Here is a 25563-nt window from a genome sequence, read left to right as displayed (position 1 = left end):
TTTTTTGTGTTTATTTTGCTTTTGTGATTTGCGAAAATTTTCGTTGCGCTGCAATGAATGTGCAAAATTTAATTGATATAAAAATTTAATTGACAATTTTCGATTTTGATATGCGCGTAAATATTATTGAATTAAAATTTAGAAATATGTGACGACCAAATTTTAGCAGGAAACATATAAATTTCGAAATACCGTGAAAGAATAAAAAAATTAAATGCAAATATTTTGGCGCAATATTCATTATTGTATTGCAATACTGCAGTTCGCAGCAATCGAAAACGCGACACCCTCAATAACGGCTCCTCCGCAAACGGCGAAGTCAACTACAACAGCAACAAGACCTCGAGACTCAACAGTATGAAGGATGAATATGCAGGAAAATATGCAAGAAATATGATTTTTTGAATCTATAATTATTTGCGTCAAAGCACTCGTGACAAAAAGTCTCAGATACACTTATGTTTATGAACTACACGTAATTACATATGTATGTGTGGACGTACATATGTATGTAAATATGCAAATGGCTGTGTATTGAATTCTTGTAAAATTAACAAAATTATTACAGTGCCTGTAATAAATTCGTACAACACAAATCAGAAGACAACATAAAGTAGACTTCTGAAGATATAATCCCAATTAGCCGGTTTCATGCCAAACGCAACAGCGCTACAGCGACTTAAGAACATGCATCCTATATACATACATACATATATAAGTATGTATGGAAAGTGTATCGTAATTTCACGCACGCTTCGCAGATCTGATAGGTAGATGGCGGTAAATTCATAATTCCACATTGCAACCAACGCCTCAGTAAGGTTTTCGGTGGGAATGCTTCTTCAAAAACAAAAAACAAAAAAAGAAACACTAAACATGAATAAACCCACTGGGTGCCAGCGCAAAAAAATGCCAACACTCAGTTAGGCCAATATTCAATATTTTGCAGCATCATACCGTCATTGCTGTGGTGCACCCCACCTGTAGGCTGCAGTAGTGTGCTTGTGTATGTGCGTATGTCTGGGGCGCTGCCAACTCACTGAGTAGTGGGCCGAGTGGCCGCATCGTGGGAGCTGTCACGGCAATGAGAGTGAAATATTGAGGCCTAATGATGCCTAGTGCTGCTAAGAGATGGGCAGGAAACCGACTACCTATTTCGTATAGAACTAACTGCTATATCCCGTCTTTCAGAGACTTGCCTGAAAATCAAGACAGTGAAGAACGTCCAAATTCGGCGCAAATACTATTCTCAGCAGCCTAATCTGGTGCTTGCTAAGGGCTTCCAAACTTCTCGTACGTTTCGCACCTCCTACAAAGTTCATCATTGCTCAAAGCCTACTTAAAGGTACGTGAAGTCAATAGTGTCCTCTTAGTAAGAACTCAAACTAGTAGCCTAGCATCCATGCTCTTAAGAGATGAATCTTATGAATTAATGGACACTTGGCAGTCATTTGCGGGCAGGCTTCCCATAAAGCAGTGACCTGTGGTAAATCGGATCGCTTACCTAGTCTTAGTGAGTCGAACATTTTCCTCTCGAAGCCGGGCCAGATTTTTCAGGTCCTCGCAAGCTCGTCTGACATGGATTTACGTTGTAGTAGCTGTAGAATAATATTGAATGCCCGAGACCACATTGTCTTCCAAATCATTTCAACGAAAAATACATCTGGATAACTTGTTTTCAACTTTTGGGAGGCGGTATTGTGTAGTTTGGTGTCCTAAAAATATCGGGGTAATTCAAATTATAGTACTGAAGCTTTTCTGAAGCTTCTCGAAAGTTCCACGGTCAGAAAATAAACAAGCGGTTCTAGGGTCTTAGTAGGAGTTTAGTCGCTTTTAGAGAAATCAGCAAATTTTCCAGTTTCCCAAAATAACTTACTTCTTTGTCTAGTCTGTGGATCTCCTTGCTGTCAGTGATGCCAGTATGTTCAGGAATCCATTACAAACGTACCTCCACCCTGCGCCCTGTTTTATTGATAAATCTTCTGGGAGGAAAATCTTTCAATAATCCGGAACCTTGTCGGACTAACTAAACTAAAGCTATGCGCCTCTTCTGCATCCTTGTGTATTTTCGATCTATCTGTTTAAACATGCACCAATAAAGGCATCGTCTTGTCCTCGTGGCAGTCTTTGACCCCGTGGCCCTGAAATTCGTCTAAAAGTACCCATGCGGGATTACGTAGTCAATCTATCCGGACAGCGTTGACGCTATACTACTGTGATTGTGGGACCTGCATGCAAACTGCCCAACGGATTTAAGCTAAACGGCAGTTTAGTACGCTATATTATCGGTCGTGGGGTCTGTTTAAAATTTGAACCATCTTTCTTGTTATTGGAAATTAAGCTTAATATCAACTGGGGCGAAAGATTACCATGCAGTTAAACTTTGTAAACCTAGGCCGTGATATAAATTATATACAAGATCACTAGTTTTTTCCTATGGGCATTAAAATCTCATCAGCCAATGTGCTGAATGCCGGCTGCCTTGGAACAAAAATTCGAAGAAAAGTTAAGCGAAGTAGTGAAACAAGATATCATAGGCTCTATGACAGAACCTAGTCCGTAGATATCTAGGAGGTAGTAGTATTTAAAGAAAACAGGGATATCCGTCTATGCATCGATATGGGGTCCGCCAAAGTGGAAATATTGAGAGAAAACTATCAAATTTCAATATTCGACTCATTTATGACCAAACTTCTACATAGGAGCGAAATATTTTTTTGGGACTATGTAGATCTTAAAAATGCATACCACAAACTGGAATTGAACGAAAAAAGTCATGAAGAACTACTTTCATCACGTCTTAAGCGGGTATTGTTTTGAGCACCAGAACCAGAAATATATTGATCAAAATTGGTATGAAGTTTACAACAACGCCAGAACCTTCCGATAATTAACGACGGTCCAGTAATGGTAAAGATTCTGGAAATTATTTCTGGCAACACATGAAGAGTCCTCGCGCTATGGTTCCAATTACTGTTGACAATTATAAATTTAAAGTAGTGAAATATTCAGCATTAGCACGATCAATAATCTCAGTCTGAGATCATGTGAGGAATAAATCTTGCGAGCAGGTGCTACTTTGTGCTCGTAAGGCACTTGATAAGGAGAGCTTTCTCTCGGCAATGCGATATATAGCAAAGAAGATGGTATAGCGAACTGTGAGAGCTTTATAATATCATGAACTTATCGACGGTTGAGTGCAAGATCGACCTCAAGAGGATAGATTATTTATTACGAGCTTTCATGCGGGATCAGGAGATTATTATCGACTTCCATAAGGAGAAAGGTTAAACCCCGCCCGATCTACTGCTTCGCTGATTATAGCTTGGCTTCATCAAGTGATTATTTCTACAAATATACTTTAAACAAATTTTTGAATTGATCGTGTCTACAAATCTAAATCGAATACTTGCCTACTCAACAACTTGAAACTATTTGCGTAAATCACATCACTATTTGCAGACATCCGCAATGGTCTAGATCATTTCGAACACTCTATTTGAATTGAATTAAAGTCAAATTAAGCAATTTGAAAAGATTTCATTAATTTCACTCACATGTTCGCACTCACTCTCAACGAACGTGTACAATGCTTGCGCTCGGCGCTGTTGGATCATGGCGATCGCGTCGTCATTTATTTTGAGATCAAGCATATTTCACAAAGATATTTGAAAAATTCGGCAATTTTCGAATAAAAGCGTTGTAAGCTGGAAAACGGCGACAGTTTGCCAACGGCTACGCAGCGCGAAATATTAAAACAAAAAAAAATCTGCTGAACATACTGATTCTATAGAATTTAAAGGAAGTCGTGTGCAAAAAAGTGATAGAAATTTTTAAAATAATCCAAAGACAAAATATTATAAAACTACGATAAAGTGCTTGTGAATTCATATATACATACATACGTACAAACATAAGAGTACATATTTTTCTAAAACTATGATTTGTCCAAAGCGCACTGCGGAGTTAATTACACTCCATTTGGCGCCCTTCAAGGACACCGATCCTGCATGGGAAATAGGTGTTTCTAAAATTGCTGGGCGTGGCATTTTCGCCACGCGCGACCTCAAACGCGGTGATGTGATTTTTCGCGATAGTCCGCTGCTGATCGGTCCCGCGGCACGCGCCGAGGATACGCTTAATTCGTGTTCGGTGTGCTTTAAAATGTTGCCTGATACGAAATTTATGTGTCGCCAAGGTTGCGGTTTGCCCGTCTGCTCATTGTGTGGCAAAAAACAACAACACAAATCCGATTGTGAACTTTTCAAATCGTGGAAACCCAGTGAACCGGATGTGGCAAACTCTTTGCTCATTCGTTTGCTGTGTGTCGGGCGTGCCATCAAGTTGGCGAAGGAGCAACGCGATCTAGTTTACTGTCTGCAGGCAAATTTAGATAATAATCATCGCACTGAAGTGCGTAATGCCGCCAAAGGATTCATGGAGTTCCCCACCGATAAGAAACTAATTGAAATTATGAATCGTACTGTGGCAGTATTGCGCACGAATGGATTCGATGAGACCGCCGATCGCACCAATGACAATCAGGAGTTTCCTCACCGCGCGCTCTACCCATTATTCGCTGTAATGAATCACGATTGCATTCCCAATTCCTACTATACGTTCGAGGAGAAGACCAGAAATATGGTAGTGCGTGCCTCAGTAGATATACCAGCTGGTAGTGAAATCACAACAACCTACACAAAATTATTCACCGGAAATATTGCACGACATTTGTTTTTGAAAATGAAGAAAGGATTTACGTGCAAGTGTCCGCGCTGCTCTGATCCAACAGTAAGTGTATAATCGACAGTGATAATAAAGTGAGTGAGCAAAATTAGTGACTCATGGGGTATTGCCTTTGAAAGTACATAAGTATATGGGAGAGTGTATAATACAACAAAGTGGCAGGAATCTCATATAAATAATGGGGACTATTTTCGTGGGAAAGCGCTGGTGACAATGTAATATTATTTTATTTTTCTTAGTGCGCCGGATTTTTGAAGAAAGAACTTAGTGATTGGTTGACTTGGGCATCTTACTTTAGTTTATGTGATTCAATAAGGCGTAGTGAACACAGAAATTGTAAAAAACGCGACCTTTTTTTCAGAATTACATTTCTGTGGTGCTGCCCAGAATTTGTACAGAGCCATAAACTGTAAAATTTTTATTAATGAACGGTCCAGCACTAGTCACGCTCTATTACTGGAGTGAATCTGACACTCTCTATAATGCTATACCGAAAGCCATAAACGCCCTACGAGGCTGAGACGCTCACTCGGAAGAAAACCATTTCGTTGACGTAATGAACTTTGTTAATGCTCTTATGTTAATTATCTCAACCCCCGCAAAGTTTTGTAGGTACGGTTTTCCGAGCGTCTGTAGTCGTATTCTGCTAAGTGCTAGGCAGCAGCAGATAAGGTGCTATACACTTTACTTTTATTCTACGCATCTGCAGCTTCGACAGTAGGCCGGTACATTCACTCCTAATCTCGAATTCATAGTGACCTGTAAGCATGTGTAGAAGAATTGATACCTTGTTCCCAAGAGTACAGCCGTGTCAGCCTAGCGGTTTAAAGGAAGGGGAGGTTTCCTCAGCATTCGTTTAATACTTGTATGGTGTTGTTCCAATTCTTAAGCTTTGCAGTAACGGCCTTAGAAATTTTGGCCGAGTTCAAAAAAGCACGATAGTCGTTTTTTTCCTATACCAACTAATGCCAATGGAAAATGCTAATTGCCAAAAATTAAAATGGCTCCTAAAAGTTTCCTTAGAAACATAACTATCTCAATTATAGTAATCAATTTAAAATTTTGTACACTTTTGCTAATAACATATTTTGCTCTGAAATAATATCTGAAAAGTCCTATGCCAATCGATGCATCGATGTATTTTTGCCACTGACATGCCCATCACTTTCAGGACATGACCAAGTCAGTGGAGCCGATATACTTCGATATAATGCTTATACAGCTAATGTTTGCGTCATCTGCGGAAAAGACAGAAAGCTAGACTCCACCTCTGTGCAGGATTATATAGGATGCGAAATGGCCGAAGTGTTGAGGTGATGCCGTTGTTATTGTAATCGTAACGTCTCCTGCATCAGAGCAAAGAAGTCGCATGATACAAAGTTGCCCTGCCTGAAAGCTCATTTGGCTCAGAGCGGCCCTTCCCAGATCTGACGGAGCTGATGATCTTGCTTAATGTGATTTTACACAGTATGGTGAATACTTAGTCAGTGGTGGGTTCACCAGGTGTGAGGTGTTTTTTCAAGCCCTTGGAAACAATATATTTATTTTGTTACGTTACGTAACAAGCGGGAAAAGTGCACGCCAATTTCTGCGGAAAATTGATCCGAAAAAGGAAAAAAAGTGGATAAAATGCGGATTTTTGTCCGTTTATCGATTCCATTTTCGAATATTTTGATGATCCGTTATCCCACTAAAGTGTGCGGCAGAAATGTATGTTTTTACAGACAATCACTGAAAATTATTGTGAAACGGAGAAATTTTTGACTGTTTTTTTTTTTTGAAATTTGTCATATTGAATTTTTTGTTCAATACACTTTCCTTCTGCACTTCACAGAAGCTTTTTTCACGGTTCAAAAAATAAAATAAAATAAGGAAGCACCTGACGGAATTCGAACCTGGAAGCTAACAAATAGTGGCACGCTCCTCCGAACGGTCAGCCTTTAAAATGTTGAACTTGAACAAATAAAATACAATTATTGCTTTCAAATAGCATCATCTTTTTCAACAGTTTTCCGGATACAAAAACAAACGATAGCTGCCGTCGTTGTTCTTCGTTTTTGGATACGAAATCCCCGCTGTTTTTCGACGTTCTTGGATACGTAAATGAACTAAAATTTTAGTAGTTTTCTTTTCGTTTCCGGATACGGAAAACTGTACGAGACCGCACTATGGGCAAAACTTACGCTTCTCTGCTAGCTGGGAATGTGTTGCGGAGATGGGTTCGTATCTTGGCCACATAAAGATAGTGGCCCGATTACATGTTTGGTTCTCTGAGCATACAATGACCCTAAACACTGGATTCGTGCCTTTCACCTATAAAAAGATAGTTTTCCATCTTTTGATCTGAAGACAACAGCCTGACAATCATTTTTCTGGCCCTGGCGAACTCGATCAGCCTCATTCCGCTATCAGATGTTTGTCGCGTAGGCTGAATTATCCTACTGTTGGACCGAAGGTTCCTTGCTTGCCCGGCCTCGCATTGAAATAGCCTACCCCGATGTTGGTATCGTGACGGGGGCAGCGATGGTAGGTGTGCGCTTATAGGGGAGATCTATGGGCGCCAAATAGAAGGCTATTTCGGCGGACCGCGTACGTAAATGACCGGGATGGCGAAGAATTTCAGATCTACATACATTCCGGCGCCTTTAATGTGATCCTAGGATGTAATAAAAAAACTTTGGTTGAATGAATAGGTCGTCTCTACGTCTATCTAGGACCATGAGGAATCTGTTTGTTATGAGTTAGGTGTGATATTCCGACTTTTAGGTTAGGCGACAGAGAACCCCAGATTTTAGTTCACACCGGCTCGCTTCGCGCCCATAGTTCGTTTTCCCTCACAATATTGATTTTCCGAATAAAATTGCAAATTATAAAGATCTGTATTCAACTCTTCTTCCGATCATAAATAATGGTCAATCGGATTACTGTATACTGGAGATAGTATGTAGTAGAATTTGTTTAATTGAGAGGCAAAATTAGTTACATAGACAATTTCCAGCAGCCTCTTTCTACAGCGTAAGCAATTAAATATTTTGTCGTTGACAAAAACAAATTGTTAAATCGTCACAGCCGCCAGCCATAATTTTCCACCTTGACCTTGTCTTTTACGATATGGGAAATTAGCCAGCTAACGAGAAACATTTTACTCAACACTCCTTCTAAGTTTGTGTCTGCTTGTTTGTTTTTTTTTTTTTTATAACATAACATCAATATTTAATACATTAGCAAGAGCCAGCTATTTAAAATCAAAATCGACGTAAATATAATCATAAATAACTAATAATCTTGAAAACAGATGCGACAAAAATAGCGAAATAAGTAGCCAAACAAAAAAAAAAATAATAAAAAAATAAAATACATTCTCTCACATGTTGTGAAAAGATTTCAACTATAAAAATTGTGTTTTATAAAATTTCACTGTTGCTAATAAGCAGATACTCATACATGCCAACCACTTAACAAACTTGCTATACTACAGCATTTGACTATTTAATAAATTTGTTTAGGATTTCAGAAGTCAGCAAGGCTTTTTTTTTTTAATTTAAAAAGACTATATTGGCTTTTTTGTAAGCCAATTGCTGTGATCTAAAATTCCAAAATGATTTTGCAGCTTTGAAATATTTATTAGGGCGCATCCGCCTGCCTGAAATGCGTGAGAAAATATTTGACATAGCAAAATTTGCTAAAATCGCGTTTTTAGCGAGGCGGAAACATTTTTTTAGTATTTGAAAAAATATACATACATAAGTATGTATGTATTTAAATGTGAAAAGGAACATACATACATACATACGAATGTCATTTCGCCGGGTGCAAAAATTTTCTCGGCAATAAACATCAAATCAAATTGATTTTGATCGAAATATGAAAATTTAAAAGTTTTAATATACCAAAATAAGAAACTTAGGGAGGCAGTGATGCAAATATGTATTTATGCACATATGTACATGTACAGGTAAATATGTATACATATTAGTACTTACATATGCATTTATAAGTACTTTTCTATCTTCGAACAACTTTTTGTTTGCCTTTCGCAATTTTTTGGCTTAGCGCTCTTTGAGGTGTTAATTTAATTTGTAGTAATATTTTGGTACATAAATAAACATGTTACCGTTGGAAGAATTTCGACAATAAGTTTACGTTGAACTACGAGTAATAAAATTAAAGTGAAATGGCATGGAATTAGCAAGTAAAATTCGAAATAAAATTTTAAAAAACAAAATATTCAGTTATTCGGAAAACTGAAATCAAAACAAAATTAATGAAAACAAAAGCAAGAAATGCGCTCAAGTACATACTTACTTACGTACATATTTGTCTACATTTGTATATACATAAATACGCATGTATGTATGTATGTACAAATAAGATTGACTGGCTGAGTGATCATTTCCGACCTGCTGCTGTCGCTCTTGAACTTGTACCACCCGCAAGCATTTTGGTTTTGAAAAAATGCCGGCTATCAAAAATGCATTCATACATACATATGTATGTAGTACATAGGCGTTTAATTGGCGGGCATTTTGTTAGGAATTCCACTTAACAACGCAATTAGGGAATTCACACGATGCTAGTATCTTAAAGTTGTTGTTACAATTATTGTATAAGATAATGGTTCTAATGCTTTGGACTGTAAAGTCTGAAGAATTTTGGATAGCTGCTTACGGAGTAAAACCCGCAACAGGCAACAAAATTTTGGGAAATATAAGTAACGTAGCCTTAATATTATTATCCTTGCCGCACTCAAATGCTTTTGATGAGTCCGTTTTTTCCGTAATTAAGTAAAAAAACACTAAGATTCGAAATAGAATGAGGTTGGAAAGCCTTAATTCAATAGTTCGAGTAAAATTTTATATGAAGGCTAAGAGTTTCAGCTGCAAAACGTTTCCATTATAAAACAGTATGTTATCAAGGCTCAATAATGACAACAACACAAATGTGTTGATATAAATATTTTTAAAAAGAATGCGTATTTTTAAAGAAAATTGTTTGTACATGACTATTATTATTATTTTTTGTTTAAACTATATTACAACAACATCTCATTTTTTAAATAAAAGATTTGTTAATTCGATTTCATTAATTTTATTTAAAAAAAAGGCGATTTTTGGCAATTTTTTTCAGAAATGGCGTTTTTTTTAACAATCTGGACACCCGGCTGTTATGGGAATTTGAATTTGCATATTTGTGCCCGGAAAAAAATGTGCGGGCTGTTTCGGGCACGAACAAGAAAACATTTACGACGCAAAAGCGGAACGTATTCGTTTCTGGGCTGTTCTGGGCTCCCTTGGGATCCCGCGGGTTCGTGTGTGTGAATTGCAGCGTCCGAGGCGTTTTGACATCTGATATTTTACAGCCTGCTCTCTCACTTTTTCCTTCCGAAATAATGGAAATTTCTGTTGAAAACAAGGTGCCTTGTACTATTCATACACAAACTTTAGCAAACCATAGTAGAAAGCGTAGCAAATTTCTTAAGAACATTCTTGACCCGTTTGCTGGACATCTTCGTTAGTTTGGAAGCTAGTATTAACACGCTGTAAATATAAGTCACTCATCATGCCCGTGCTGGTATATGGCGTAAAATAATGGACAATAACAACATCCGATGAGGCGGCTCTTATAGTATTCGAGAGAAAGATTTTGCGGAAGATTCACGGGCTTATATACGTTGGCGACAGCGAGTACTGCTGACGATGTAACGATGAGCTGTATGAGCTCTAAAACGACATAGACATGGTGCAGCGAATTAAAATACAGCGGCTCCGCTGGCTTGGCCATGTCGTAAGAATGGTCACCGACGTTCCAGTTTTGAAGGTATTCAACTCGGAACTCGCTGGCGGTTGTAGAGGAAGAGGGAGGCCCCCACTGCGATGGAAAGACAATGTGGAGTAGGTCTTGGCTTCACTGGGCATTTCCAATTGGCGTCAGTTGGCACAGAAAAGAAACGACTGGTGTGCTTTGTTGAACTCGACCAAAATCGCTTAGGCGGCTACAGCTCCAAATAAGAAGAAGAAATTAAATTCTAGTCGGCGTCTTCTCAACCCCTCGCCGTCATAGTTGAAAAGGTCAGCTAGCTGGCTTTAAGCTTCAACAGATTAGTTTATTTTTAGCTGTGAAGTCGCTACTCGTACCTCATTATAGTCGAATCATCGATTCTGTAGACTTGACTGGGGGCTTGGGTCCATATTTTCATCTGGTGACGCTGCTGACAGCTGATTGTAGCTTTTCGACTTTGAGAGTTTCTTGTAATGTTGGGTGAAAAATTGTATTACAGAGATAAGTGGGCATATAACTAGGCTTAGTGCATCATGGCCGCTTGCATTAAGACCGCAGTCAAAAAATTAGACCAACCGCGCGAGCATAATTAATTTTGATAAGTGAAATTAGGCTGCGATCATAAAATGAAATTATTTGACAAGAGAAATTACGCCGCGATCCAAAAATGAAATTGGGCCGCGTGGTTTTGATTATTTTTGACAAGTGAAATTAGGCCGTCGAAGAGATAAGAAAGCGGCCTTAATTCACGTGGTTTTAATTTTCCGACAGTGGTTCCTGAGAGTTTATTTGCGTTGCGCAGTTCGCCCTGGGAGTCCTTTGCCCAGATAAAGGTCATAAAGTGCACATTTTTTAAGCGAAAAACTTGAAGTTTATTTGGATAATATTTTTTGTTCTACTTTCATTTGGGATGCACAAAATTTGCTAATATTAGAAAAAAATAATACTGAGACTTTTTGTTTCAACGAGATTTCCAATTATGTTTGTTTTTTATTTTTTTTACAATATTAGAAAAAAATAATACTGAGACTTTTTTTCAACGAGATTTCCATTTATGTTTATTTTTTATTCTTTTTACAAACAACAACAGGAAATTTCATGGAAATACCGCCGGAAATACAAATCTTTGAAGACGATTGGAAAATACTCAAATGAGAAAAGAAGACACATCAAAATCAAAATGGGAATTATGTTTCCCCTTTATTTGAATTCTTATTGCAGTTACTTTAGAATTTCTCAACAATTGTTTGTCCAGTTTTTGATCATAGCTGGATATCCGTTTTGGATGATGTAACAAACAGACTGAGAGCAATTTACAAGTATGTAAATAAGTGGAAATACTTAGGTTCGGCAATGTAGCGAGATTACGTACATATTGGCTATTAAATAAATATTTAAGTAGCAAAATATTTCATGAATTGTGTGAGCAAAATGGAAATGAATTTTTGTGCGCAGTAGTAAGGCGTAAGTATTTTTTAGCTTGAGGAAACGCAGATGATGAATACACAAATAAAATAATATAAAAATAGGATAGATATGTGCGTACATATGTAGTATAGCTGTTAAATTTTACAAAACATGTTAATTTATGCGCAACAGGTTTTGAAATAAACAAATATTTTGAAAGTGAAAACACACAGGCACTTGTGTGAGTATGTATGTGGCACCGTTTAGCATATTAGAGTCACTAATTTACTCACTTACATAGATAAAAAAATAAAATAAAATTTTTTGCAACAGAATTAAAAATAAAATTTTTATAATATATACCTTTATCTTCTGTATTTCATTAAATAGGAAAAAGGCGCCTTCGTTTCTGCGCTCTATTGTCGCGACACCAATTGCACTGGGCTGGCAGTGCCTGAGATCACCGGTCTGCCGCATCCCAATTGGAATTGCCTGGTTTGCAAACAAAAATCGACGCATGCGCAAATGGTGAAGGCGCAGGACTTTGCATCTGGTGCCATAAGTTCCAAATTCAATTCGAAGTCACTCAAATCGGTCATACTCTATTTGAGAGACAAAAGCGCTAGCTTTATACCCGATAGCAATTATGCCGTAATCGATGCCAAGCTACAGGTGATAGCGCGTCTGGCGAAGCGTCGAGAGGATTGCGGTGATGATGAAGTGACGGCAAAGGCGAAGTTTTGTGAAGACATATTGGAGATTATGGACAAGCTGGGTTTGGGCGATTGTTTGATGCGTACGTACCTAGAGACCGAGAAAGCGAAGGAAGTGAAGTAAGCTGATGGTCGGAGGCCGCAAGACATCCGAAACGGAGTGGAAAAGAGGAAGCGAAGTGCGACGAAGAGCGAGCAACTTACGTATGCGTTGCAGATATTTGACGAATAGATAGCGAGTTTGCAGCAGTGGAAAGATATTGCAATACTGTTTGAAAATGCAAGTGATGAAAGTAATTGCTTGAAGAAAAAGAAAAAATAGAAAAGTTGCTAGCATAATTATAAAATAAATATTTATCTACTCATTTTTTTTTATTTCATTGTAATTCCCTTTATTTTAAAACTTATTTATTTCTTGTGATTTGAATACGAAAGTTTCGCTGCAAGCACACGTTGACACTGATTATGAAGCTGTTTGTCCGACAAGCAATATTGAACCAAACATACATATTTACTGTGCCTCGAATTTTTAATGTACATACATAAATATTAGTACTCGTACTTTGTATGTGTTATATTTACAAATATAAAAAGAAACGTCCTTTTAAAATTTTAAAATAAAAGAAAAAATTAAATTACAAATTTTTGCATTTTTAAACTTTTTTTAATGTTCTTACTTATGTAGGGAAGCAGCAGTTCTGACTGTGGAGGGTATAGTAACTTCGGGCCGGGTTGAGTGGGTCCTGCATACCTTCTCGAAACTTAAATCAGTAGGCATCGATGGTATTTTTTCAACCATGCTTGAAAAAGCTGGAAACAAAATTTTAGAGTGCCTATGTAAACTATTCGTAGGCTGCGTTAGGCGAAATTATATACCTGAATCATGGAGGACTGCAAAAGTTCTCTTCCTGCCAAAAAACAGCCATTTACACCCTTGTGATTTTGGGCCTATCAGCCAAACATCCCGTCTTCTAAAAACTCTGGAACGGTTAAAGATATATGTAATGTAATGTATGTCTCGAAAGCGCAGCGCGCCTATACTAAAGGTAGATGAGTCGAAACTCAGTGTGGTGGTGGGGGTGAGCACGGCCTCGACAGAACTGTATTTAAGGTATTTCACTCGCCTTTTAACATTGGATATTCGCAGCAATCGTTAAGCCAATACTATGCTATGGGTTATTGATGTACGTACACAGTAGCCTATCGTCATGCTGAACCGAGTGAATAGCCTAAGTGATCCCTCGCCTGAGTTTCGTAAGGTGTCTAGAAGCTACAATAGAGGCTGGCGGCTGGCATAAGGGCGTGGAGTTGGAAGAGAGCACAATACACATCTACACAGACGATTCCGAAATGGACGAAGGAGTAAGTACCGCAGTATACTCTCCGAATCGGAATTTCATAGGTCCTTTAAGCTACTGGAGTATGCTGCATGAATCGAACCCACCAAGCAAACTGATAAGCATTTATATATATATGTATGTAGTCAGACTGCCATTAAAGCATTTTTTCATGTAATAAAAACTCGATTACCGCCACGGCATGTAAGGAGGCTATAAAAAGGATAGCTGCGAATAAAAATGTATTCGTATATTGGGACCCAGGACAAAAAGGGTGTGAAATGCAGCTAGCCAAAGAAGGCGTCCTCTTAGATGTCTCACTAGCAGGATTGCCAGTTTGGTAAATGCTGTGAGTGTGGATCTCGGGGTCTGGGCGTCTGAAAATGTGGTTGCGCTATTTGTGCGTCTCCAGCCTTCAGCAGGCAGAGACTCGCATTACTCGATAAGGTTCAGCTGCAGGACCTACAGTCAGCAGTCGGCAAAGGACGAAAGTGCCTACATAAAATCCGCTAAAGGAACGGCAATGTGCTTTAACTCTGCGCGACAGAACGGATTCCTGGGTCCTAAACGTATCTGGAAACGCTATGGACGTTATATTCGTCTATGTGAGACCTCTTATGACCAGCCAGCATAACCTAATCTATTACATAGGTATGTACATATCGACGGCTGACTGGATCGAAAATACATTTTTTGGAGTGGCAGCTGAGTTAGGTCGATCTTCCATGCAGATGACGAAATATTTTAGTTTTTTTTTGCTGCCTCAATATTTAGATGATTTTAACTAATTTTTTCCGTATTTATTTATTTATTTTTTGTTTTGTTAATACGCATTGGCTTTTACTCATCATCTTATTTAAAAAAAAATAGATATTTTAATTCTTTTATTTATGTTTTCCGTATTTTTGTTTAACAAATATTTTAATTTTAATGCGCTTATCAAGATATTTGGATACACATGCCTCTTAAAATTAGAAATCAAATAATTTATTTATTTTTTTTTGTTCTAAAATATTTTATGTTTTTTCTACAATTTTTTATTTTTGTTTTCTTTTTATTTTTCTCACATAAATTCCTGCTTAGCAACTAATCCCTGCCGATCACTTTTTAATCTCACATAATTTTCGAGTTATTCAGCCATTTAGTCCAATGGCCTATAATGCATGCGCAAGAAGTAACAAATCAAATACATCCCTGTAGGAAAATTTACCTTACCGCAAGAAAGAAAGAGGGACAAGATTTAAATCATTTTTGATTCAACTTTTTTCCTCTTTATTATTATCTATAAAAAAATCATACATTATTAGAATATGAAAAATCCATATTTATGTACATAAGTCGGACACGACCTGTGTCATAACAATCGTAAGCCATTCACGATATATGTTTTTATTTTGATATTGCTATGATGTCTTTTAAAAAATGCAACTAATTACGAGTGGTTCAAAATTGGCGGAGTCGAAATTTGTCTTTGAAGGATTTTTTTTTCATAAATCAATTCATATTAAAATATTTTTTTCTTCATGATTATATACACAAACTAAAAAACTACTGCTATACCTACTTTTGTATTAAATTGCGTTGACTCTGTACGATCCACAAGCAGTCATATTCCCGATTTTAGAACTAGGTGTGATATGATGATTTTCCTGCAGGGATACTATTCAATATTTATGTACATACATACATACATATTTGGTTTAGCTTCATTTAATTTTTAATCCTGTGCACGACAATCCGAGCGTTACAGTTGACACTATTTATAATTAATGGGCAGAAACAAAAATCGTACATATTTATGTATGTATGTATGTATGTATGTATGTACGCTTCATTTACGAGTATATATGTATGTATATTAGACTGCATTACTCCCCATACAAAAAAAAATGGTTACTATTTTTCCATTGGAATTATAAAATCTTTTATATTTTAAGGCTTCCACCAAAAAATTTCGGAAAAATGTTTTCAAATCGGCCCAGCTCACGTAAATGTTAATATTATTCCCAAATATTTTGGTGGCTGTCCTCAAATATAAGAAGTTTTGTAATTCCGGCGGAAAAAAACTGCAACTTTTTTTTGGTGATGCAGTCTAATGTATATATGTATGTGCATAAATATGTACACAGATATGTATGTATGTGGATCTACATGCAGGCTGTTAAGTTTGCTCTGTTTATGAATGCGTGTAGGCGGGTTCACTTTCTTATTCTAAGTATGCAATCAAAACTTTGAATTTATTCTATTTCATTCCACAATTAGTTTTAACTTTCTAAAAGAAATTAATTTCGTTGAAAATAGTTAAAAATAAAAACAATAACGTTTATGTGCAGAATTTTTGCAACTCATTGCAGGGTGAATAAAATTGAATGTGTAATATCGGGTGTTAGGGTGTCTCAGAAAATATTTTGTTTTTTGTTTCCTTTGACCTTCTAAGGTTAGATCGGGTTGGCTGGCTGCCTTCATTGGTGAAAGTGCACTTACAATTAGAGTAATTAAATTTACAAACCTTTGTGTTAACTCCCAGAGAGATGAAGATACGAAGGAGGGGTTGACGCGAGGTTGCCTAAGGTTTTATAGTAGCAAAAATTCTTCGTTCTAACGACAATACCGCGCAAGCTACTTATTTATCTCTGTTCCCGAAAACTTCCAGCTGGTGAGCAAGTAGTGAGACCCAAGGTTTTTAAACTCGCGAAAGCTGGAAAGCTGAGCAGCAGTTGAGAGTATTACACTTTATCAATTCCATTCGGAGAAGAAGGTTGCCACCTATTAAAAAAGCTAAATTTAAGTTAATTTGTAAGTTAATTTAAACATGTATCACAATAAAGGTAGCAAAATAAAGGTGGTCAGGAAGTTGTTAGTTCGAATATAGTTTTGAAAAGGGTTGCCACCTATTTGAACGTTGAATTTAAATAAGTTATATTCAAGTTATGTGAAATATTTAAATTTTGGTGTCAAATGCAAGAGCTTTAAGAATGTTAGTTAGTTTAAAAGTATTGAACTAACTGCCCTTGACTAAGAAACAATTGCGTCTGCCCTTGGACAGACATTGTGGTCTATGAGTAGAGAAAGGCCCTTCAATAACTTAAAAATTAAGTTGAGCTGTCAGGTCTCTAGCAATAGACGATTAAATGTTGTGTTTCTCGAAGTTCTTTGAATAAATGTTAAGTTAAAAACTTAAGTACATTCATTAATACCACTTTTTGTTTTTTTTTTTTTTAAGTTAAGTTCAAATACTTAGTATTGGTTTACTGCATTCACCCGGAATCGCCTTTCTGAGACCCCCTAATGTATGTGCATACTCATATTCCTAGTATATTTGCGATTCCCTTGTCGCATATATATACATAAGTGATTAAATTAAAATATTGCTTTTTCCGCAATGGGAAAATTTGTCACATTGTGTTCATTCATCCGTTGCTAATTGCACCGGCATACAAAGTTTTATATCTGCTTAAAAAAATATATATATTTATGTATACAGGGTGTCGTACATCACCCGTACACCCCCTCTAAAGTGAGGGCAAATGTTTCTTATTGGAAATTGCAAAAATACCTATCAAATTGGGGATGCTCTATCTTTTGGTGGTATTAAGTCCATTTTTTTTTAATTAGACATACATGTTTTTACCACAGATTCGGATTTTGAGGATAAAAATACGTAACTTTTGCTTGAAACTTTTTTCTCGGAAGTGCCTTTTTCAACGTCTTAATGACCTTCGAACTTCAACTCGTCCTGGACTTCAAATCGTCCTGGACTTCTTACATGAGTGACTATGTTTTTATTGGAAAATGAAAAAATAGCCGTCATCTATTTGCCACCAGTTAGTGAGTGGCGAAACGAACGAACTCAATGAGATACAGCCAAACACGCTATCGTACGTCCTTGCTAGCTAACTTTGTTGTTGCTTTCACATGCAAAAATTTTTTTCGCTAGGCGAGCGGAAATCAAACATAGCGAGCAGAAAAGTAGCATTAATGGCGGCTAATATGAGTTACCAAGTCGTGAATGCTCTATCTTTTGGTGGTATTACCGACTTTCGTGTTTTTATGAAATTGAACTTAAAGCATTAATTGCCCAACAAAGATATACAGCCTGCAATACTATGCACAGACGACGCGAAATAAAGGCGAAATTTTCGACGTGAATCTTAAAAGTGCCATAAAATCTTAGGGCCGTTTGCACCATTCCTGGTTAATTCTAACTCCCAGTTAAACATCGTTATCGACGTCATCCACACCCAGCCCATAACATGTGATCGATAAAGCACAGTCGATGTGATTAACTGAAGGATGTACCTCCAGTTAGTGTTAACTAGACGTGGTGTAAACAGCCCTTAAAGTGAATAATATACGGAAAAAAACTTGGAATATCGTGGTTAATTGAGGTTAATTTTTATCTACACCTTTTCTAATAGTACTTCAGAAAGCGTCAAATATATTTCAGAAATCATCAAATGTACTTCAGATTAGTCAAATGTACTTCAGAAACCGAAAAATGTACTTCAGATTCGTAAATTGTACTTCAGAAACTGAAAATGTACTTTAGATTAATCAATCGAACTTCAGACACCGTAAAACGTACTTCAGAAACCACTTTTGTAAATGTACTTCAGGTGTTAAAATAGAAGATGTCTGAATATGAGAAAATTTCTCGAGGCCCTTTCGTAAAAATCCCAATATCTCGTAACAGAATGTTATAATTTTGAAAAGTCTAAAAAGAATTACACCTTGTTAGATACATATCTATTTGATAATTAGTACTAACTTTTTTCATTTATTTTTGAGTAAAATAGATTTCCTTTGTAATTTTACATCACCGCCAATTTGTGCTTTTTTGACAGCCAAATGGTCGACAATATTTTGTTGTATTAGCCAATTGAACACGACAGTAACAGCAAACAAACAATGACACTCAACACATGTGTCCATTCATATTCATTTGCCAATCGATGCGACAAATATTTTTAAGTATACACACATACATATCGAGCCCTAACCGCCAAAATAACGTAAGCGACATTTTTTTCAAAATTTTCTTTTTGATGCAGAAATATTCCTAGAGCATCTAGGTACATTTCTGCATCAAAAATAAAATTTTGAAAAAAATGTCGCTTACGTTATTTTTGCGGTTAGGGCTCGATATCGTCACCTAAACTGAAAAAAAGGAGTAACTACAAACTTTTTTTGTGTGTTTAAAACGATGTGGCGACTTATAATTTGAAGAAATACATCAGAAACAATCAAGAAGTGAATTTCGGATTTTTTGTTGTTACGACCTTTTGCATTTCAGGTAACGATATGTATATGTATGTAGGTATGTATTACTTTCTCAACATCTGCTCGCAGGCACAATTTGTCAACTTAAGCGCCAAAAGAAATAGTTAAATAATTTATGTACATTTGAGAAATTTTAAAATAATTATTGGCTTCTTTTCTCGCTCATTAGCTTTGTAATATTAAAATTGTTTATCTTTTGTTTTTAATGTCATGTGGCAGTTTAGTTTGTCATTTTTGTAGACATTTTACTCGTCTGTCAACCATATTAAGCGGGGTTAATTTCAAGTGTGCATATGTACGTATACCCAGTCGGAAAAGTAGTAATGCATTACATGCGTGATAAATAATATAGTGTATTTCATATGCGTTCTCGATAATATTAATACTAACTATGTAATCAGCATTCTAATGTATTCAAAAAGTTCCAAAAAATTCATATTAAAACACATTCATTTCTCGATACTAGGTATTGCAAAATTGAATGCCCCACTTTTCTTAGAACATTGCCCTGGGGAAAAAAATGCATTTTCAACTGTGAATGTGGTGGTTTTACTGATTATTTTTTCGATTACTATGCATTACATTTTCCCACTGGGTATACATACATATGTACATAGGAACCCAGCCAGCAAAATCATTGTAGGCGAGCTCGTAACTGGATATTTTCTAGAAGTTTTCTTCTAACGGCTAAAAAATCGTTTACGATAGCCGTTTACGATTCGTTTTCGAGTACTTTTTCTCTTGAAATTGTCGATCGCCTACGAACAGTCATAAACGGACAGAAAAAGCATTCGTATGCGAATATTATATAATACAAAATATGGTGGTTCAATAAAAATTTCAAACAGAATGAATTTTTTTTTTTATTCTGACAAACTACTACAAGCCTCGTTCTTTAACTTGTTTTTTGTTTTATCGTTTACGAGCCTTTTTCTAACTTTTCGCCGATCGAGAATCCCCCGTAAAACATAATGTTCGTAAAATGTACGTTTTCTTGCTGGCTGGGAATATACGCCTACTTGAATTATAGATACTTTTATAAATGTGTGCATAAATTGCAAAGCTTTAAAGCATAAAATAATTATTTTGCTTGCTGCAACATTTAATGAGAAAACTTACAGACTTAATAAATAAACTTAGTTACATACTTATATACATAGGCATACATATACTTACATACATATATTTACATACATATCTACAAGCATACACAAAAAAAATAATTTTATTTATTTTTTCAGCACAAAGTGGATAAACGAGATGCAGAGATGCATATATTTTTATTATCTTAATAAAATAGTCATAATTGTAAATAATATTTTTCTTTGAAAACTAATCTTTAATATGCCGCCGCATCAAAGCACAACTTACACTTATTTTTTGACCATATCAATGCCATTAAAAATTTGGTCTAAACAAATAAAATGCGCGACATCTTGTTGAAGTATTTTATTAATTTTTACCAACCTAAAAGACTGTGCAAAACCATGCGATTAGTGATCCTCTAGTAGGTAATACAAAAAAATTTAAATGTTATAAAAAACTTTTCAATAAAATTAATTTCGAGCACATCTGCCTGCTAAATGGGAAATAGAATCGTTTGTTATATTATTAAAAATCAACGCGAACCCTTAGTCATTTTCAACTTGCACTTTACTATACTAAAATTTTATGTTCTATAAAACTGCATACCCAAATTATTATAAAATACCCAAAACAAACATGTAATTTTGGTGAAAATTTGTTTATAACATTTAAATTTTTTTTTTGTTTTGGGAGAACCCTACTATTGTTTTCAACTAGTTTTTATTATGTAACATTTACTAACTGGAACAGGATAATCCATTTTCTCAAAATTGCTACTTTTTCTACACTTTGCACTAAAAATTTTAATAGAAACAAACAAAAATTCAAAAAATTAGGCTCAATTGGTCTCTTGCAAAATTTATTTACTTCCATTAAAAAATTTTACTAAGTTAAGTGAAAAAAAGAAGGCTCCAGTGAATTTTGAACACAAAAATGCAAATTTTTAACCATTGTGAAATGTGGCTGATAAATTTGGTGATTTGAAAAGTAGTAGTATGCTGCTAGTAAAATAATTCTGCTTTTCATTAAAATTGGACATCTACAAATAAGGTGATCTGGCAATACTTTTGAGACATACGTAAGCGGCCGTCAGTCCAAACTTATGCTCTTTCAGCTTTCAGGGCCGAGTCTTGTCGATGATTGACCTGCCTAACGTAATTTAAAAGCTCCAGTCGCGACTGGAGTGCTTCGGATACCTGGCGACTTTCATAGCCAGAACTAAAACACCAAAACGAAAGCAAACCGTATGCGAAACCCAACAATCATCATGGTGTCCTCTGTCTTATAAGTGAAGTCCCAATGCTAGTTTCCCCAACAAAAGTAATGGAAGTAGGGAGGATTGCAGTACAAACATCGAACGTCCTATGCCATCCAGCATAGAGTGTTTGTTAAATAGCGTGAATCTTCAAGATGCTCAGAGTTTAACCCAGGCATACCTTTCCGCAATAGGTGAGTGGTTAATCGATAAGTTCCTTACTAACGAAAACTTTGACATTATAACGAGTAGGATCAAGATCGCAGTTAAATAATAGCCCAAATCAGATTGTTAGAAAATTTTATTAAAACTTTCATTTAATCGTAACAAGTGCAAAATTAAATTTTCGTAGTAGAAGCGATCAATAATGACATAAATGTTGGCGTCCAAATAATTCTATATGTGCTATGGGAAGATTTGGAAATAAAATCTAGAAATAAATACCTATACTTTGCATTATTTCTTCACAATACTGTACGATTCACAGAAATCATTTTCCGAGTGCTACCCTGTACTAGTTTCGGTTAAATTGCACGTAACTTCAAAACATGAAAATATAAACCTTCGCAATAATTTAAGTATAAATTTAGGCTCTGTACATCCAAAAGCTTTTCTAGTTGTTTATTTGCATTTGTTTTTATGAATGAAACGATATTTTGAAATACTTGACGGCACTGTGAGTATGTATGTACATATATACATATGTAAACAGTTCGTTTGTTTGTTAAACGTTCGACGTCAATCAAATGAACGATTTTGAAAATTTTCACAATGATTTTAAAGTACAAGGTCCCTCCCCTTTGTGTCACAACATCAAGAGACAAACCACAAATCGGAGAGAAGCTGTGCCAAATACAAGCAAACATTTAATATTTAAATTTTTATTTAAAAAATATCGCGAAATCACCACTTTATAATTACATAATTCAAGTACAAGAAAATATTAGAGCATCGCATGATGTAATTGCACTTGAGCCTTTGCCTTCGTCGCGAACGACTGTCAATTTTTGGCGCATTTGCTCTGTGCCATGGTTCATCTAACACAGAGGTTCCCAAACTTTTTTCTCTCGTATACCACTTTCCAAAATTTTACTGGTTTCGGTGATTCGTGCTGCTACATTTCTACTATATTCCCAAAGCTCGTAAAAAATGTGAAGTTCAGATCTAACGATGAAAATTTGCATCGCGGCTGAGTTCCAACCCTTAATGCGGAGTGGTAAAAATAAAAACAGCCAGTAAAAAAGTCTAAGTTCGGGCGAAGCCGAACATTAAGTACCCGGCACACATATTAAATATAAGTTTTTCACTTTTCCGAAAACCACCGTTATATGGTAAGCAGGCGTGGTTTTACCCTTATTTCAAACATATGTAGTATGTTCAGTTAGACTTAATGAGGAGCCGGTACCATGCCGATTTTCCGAAATGCCTCATGTATCATCTTTGAGTGCATTACCGTCCTCAAATTTCGAAATATCGAAATTTCCGCACTCCCCTGCCCCTACCTGGCTACGCCCATGGTGTGATGAAAGCTAAATGAGCAAAAGAAACCGAACGTTTTCGTTTAGGAGTTATATTTTGAGTGGTATGGAAGTTGAGGCAAATATTGAAACGAAAAAGCTGAGTTATATTTTAAAGATAAATTTAGTGAGGAATTTTTGCGATCTCTGTCTTAATTGTCTTACTAAAAACATTAAGGGTTAACGTTTTAAAAAAAGTAAAATTAAAGCTACATATGTCTGTACACAAACAAAAATTCTTTCTTCACGCTATACTTTAGGATTGCGTGAGCACTGTAGCTCCTAAAAAATTTTAGCCAAGGATTCTGAAAATCAGAAACGTGCTTGTTGTTTAGTATCGAAACTAGATACATTTGCGTGGATCCCCACTTACAATTTGTGGTACCCCAATTTTTTCACGCCAACGTATACGCGTCAAATCTCCCGTGGACCACTGGGGTCCTCCTGGACCACCGTGGGAATCACTGAACCACATCGTACAAATAACATGTGTATTTACTTACATACATATACGTATGTATACGTATACGTATCACATCTGCATGCTTACCTAACTCCCACATAAATTTGACTAAAACCAACCACCCATGAAATTATGAAATAAGAATTCATATAAACATTAGCGCGTGTATATGCCGACAACTAAGTAAATAAAAACAAGGAAAGCAGTGCAGGCATGGACGGGTCTAAGTTATAGGCAATGGGGACAATGGGGATTCTGGGTATGCAACTGAAGTTCGAATATTCTCTCGTATTCTTGGAATGTGAGAAGCCCAACTGCGAGATGCTGTAACCTACTCGCATAGAGATTTCGTACAATTCAAAATTATATTCAGCTTTAGTGGCACCTGTCCAACATATTAAGTGTTGTTGAACTCCATAACTCCACTGAAAAGAGAAATAAAGCCTTTCACGTTCGCGTAAGATGACATGAGTATGGGTGAGACCATCTTCATTTGATGACGTCCACGGCGGCTTAGAGTTCCTTAATGGAAAAAAAGAAATGCCTTGGACAGGGCAAGATAAAAAAATACGGTATCTTGGAACTACTACTACCCTTGCCGTGCATACATTTTTTGTTGAAGTTATGGTAGACTGCTTCGCCAAGTACTTTCTTTCAGCCCTACAATAGAGTATCTTGCCACAATCCGCATATAAGCAAGATTATCCAACATTTGGTTCACACTCCGACGAAAGAAATGGATAACACAACCAAAATTAAAATAATGCATTGCGTATTCAAGCTAGGGGTGTGCAAGAAAGTATCTTTGGTCTCACCTTTAGAAAATTCCTTCTACGACAAAACGTCCGATAGCGGAGTTAGGCTGATAGACTTTTCCGGTGGATTTACCCGAGCGGGAAAAAACAACTGGCTGCAGAGAAAAAGAGGCCTTCTACAGGGCTACGCCGCGATCGGGGGCAACGCAAAATATGTGGGATGGACGTGGATAGAAAAAATTTGTATGATAAACTCTGGAATATATCGTTTGAAGGGACTACTATGAATAACACTACACGATGTGCAAAACTGATGGGTTTTGTAAAATATTTAAGTCAATTTTTTTTTTTAAATATGGTTCATACTTAAGCCAAAACCATATAAATAAATCAAACTTCAATATTTTATAGAGAACTTGGAAAAATTCAACAAATTTTCATAAAAATTTTGAACTTTTTAATTTAAACTTTTAATATATTTTTTGTTGACTGTTTTGCGGGTTTGCGCATTTACTTCCATAAGGACACAAAATTGGGTTAATTTTCCAAAAGATTTCAAATATTTACTCTTCTCTTAATACGAAGAAGTTTATCGTTTTCGGTGACCTCTAATAAAATATGCAGCTTAATATTTTAGGCGCAAATTTTAACCCTCTAACTGCCTTTTTTTTCAAAACCGAGTCAAAAATATCCTCTATTAAATCAATATGTGCCAAATTATATAGTGTTTGTTTTTAATTTTCTTAACTGGTATCTATTTTATGTATAGGTCATTACACCTCAATAGATATGGCTCAGTTCAAAATATCGGGAATTTTTTTTTCGAGATTTTCGAATATCATGAGGAAATAAAATAATAGGTGTCTTCTTTTTTTCGATAAAGAATGTTAAAAATATTTTATTACACACAAAAAAAAAAATTTGAGGCGTAAATATTGTATGGAATGACCCATATGTATAATGTAAAAAGTGTTCATTATTTAAGCTATGATTCGAAGGTTGCCAGCAAGTTTAAATATAAGCCTGGCCTACCCTCTAATTATTTCCTCTTCATTTTTAAAAGTCTAATAATCATATTTGTTGTAATACCTGAATGCAGGAACTAAATCCATTTCTATTCAAAATTAAATTAATAAAAATATTGAGAGCCCCTTCCCCCCCAAACAAAAATTTCTGTTCAGCTACTGCACAGACTAGCCTCCACGTCAGAAGACGCACCCAAAACT

General features: G+C 36.1%; 1 protein-coding gene across 1 annotated transcript; it reads left to right on the top strand.

Annotated features, from left to right (window-relative positions):
* Positions 1-3706: 3706 nt before the first annotated feature.
* Positions 3707-12947, top strand: LOC118752017 (SET domain-containing protein SmydA-8-like). The gene is made up of 2 exons (XM_036486841.1): positions 3707-4791; positions 12322-12947. The coding sequence occupies exons 1-2, from the start codon at positions 3940-3942 to the stop codon at positions 12766-12768; spliced, it is 1299 nt and encodes a 432-aa protein (XP_036342734.1). The 5' UTR covers positions 3707-3939; the 3' UTR covers positions 12769-12947.
* The last annotated feature ends 12616 nt before the right edge of the window (positions 12948-25563 follow it).

The sequence above is a fragment of the Rhagoletis pomonella genome, unplaced genomic scaffold (genome assembly GCF_013731165.1).
Source record: "Rhagoletis pomonella isolate Grant_MI unplaced genomic scaffold, Rhpom_1.0 Rhpom_scaffold_01166, whole genome shotgun sequence".
Lineage (NCBI taxonomy): Eukaryota > Metazoa > Arthropoda > Insecta > Diptera > Tephritidae > Rhagoletis > Rhagoletis pomonella.
The sequence above is the reverse complement of the archived record's forward strand: the minus strand, read 5'-3'. Positions and strand labels throughout refer to the sequence as shown.

Excerpts from the sequence above, each read along its gene's own strand:
- LOC118752017 (XM_036486841.1), top strand. The coding sequence starts at position 3,940 with ATGATTTGTCCAAAGCGCACTGCGGAGTTAATTACACTCCATTTGGCG. Across the intron at positions 4,792-12,321 it reads CGCGCTGCTCTGATCCAACA|GAAAAAGGCGCCTTCGTTTC; the intron begins GTAAGTGTATAA and ends TTCATTAAATAG.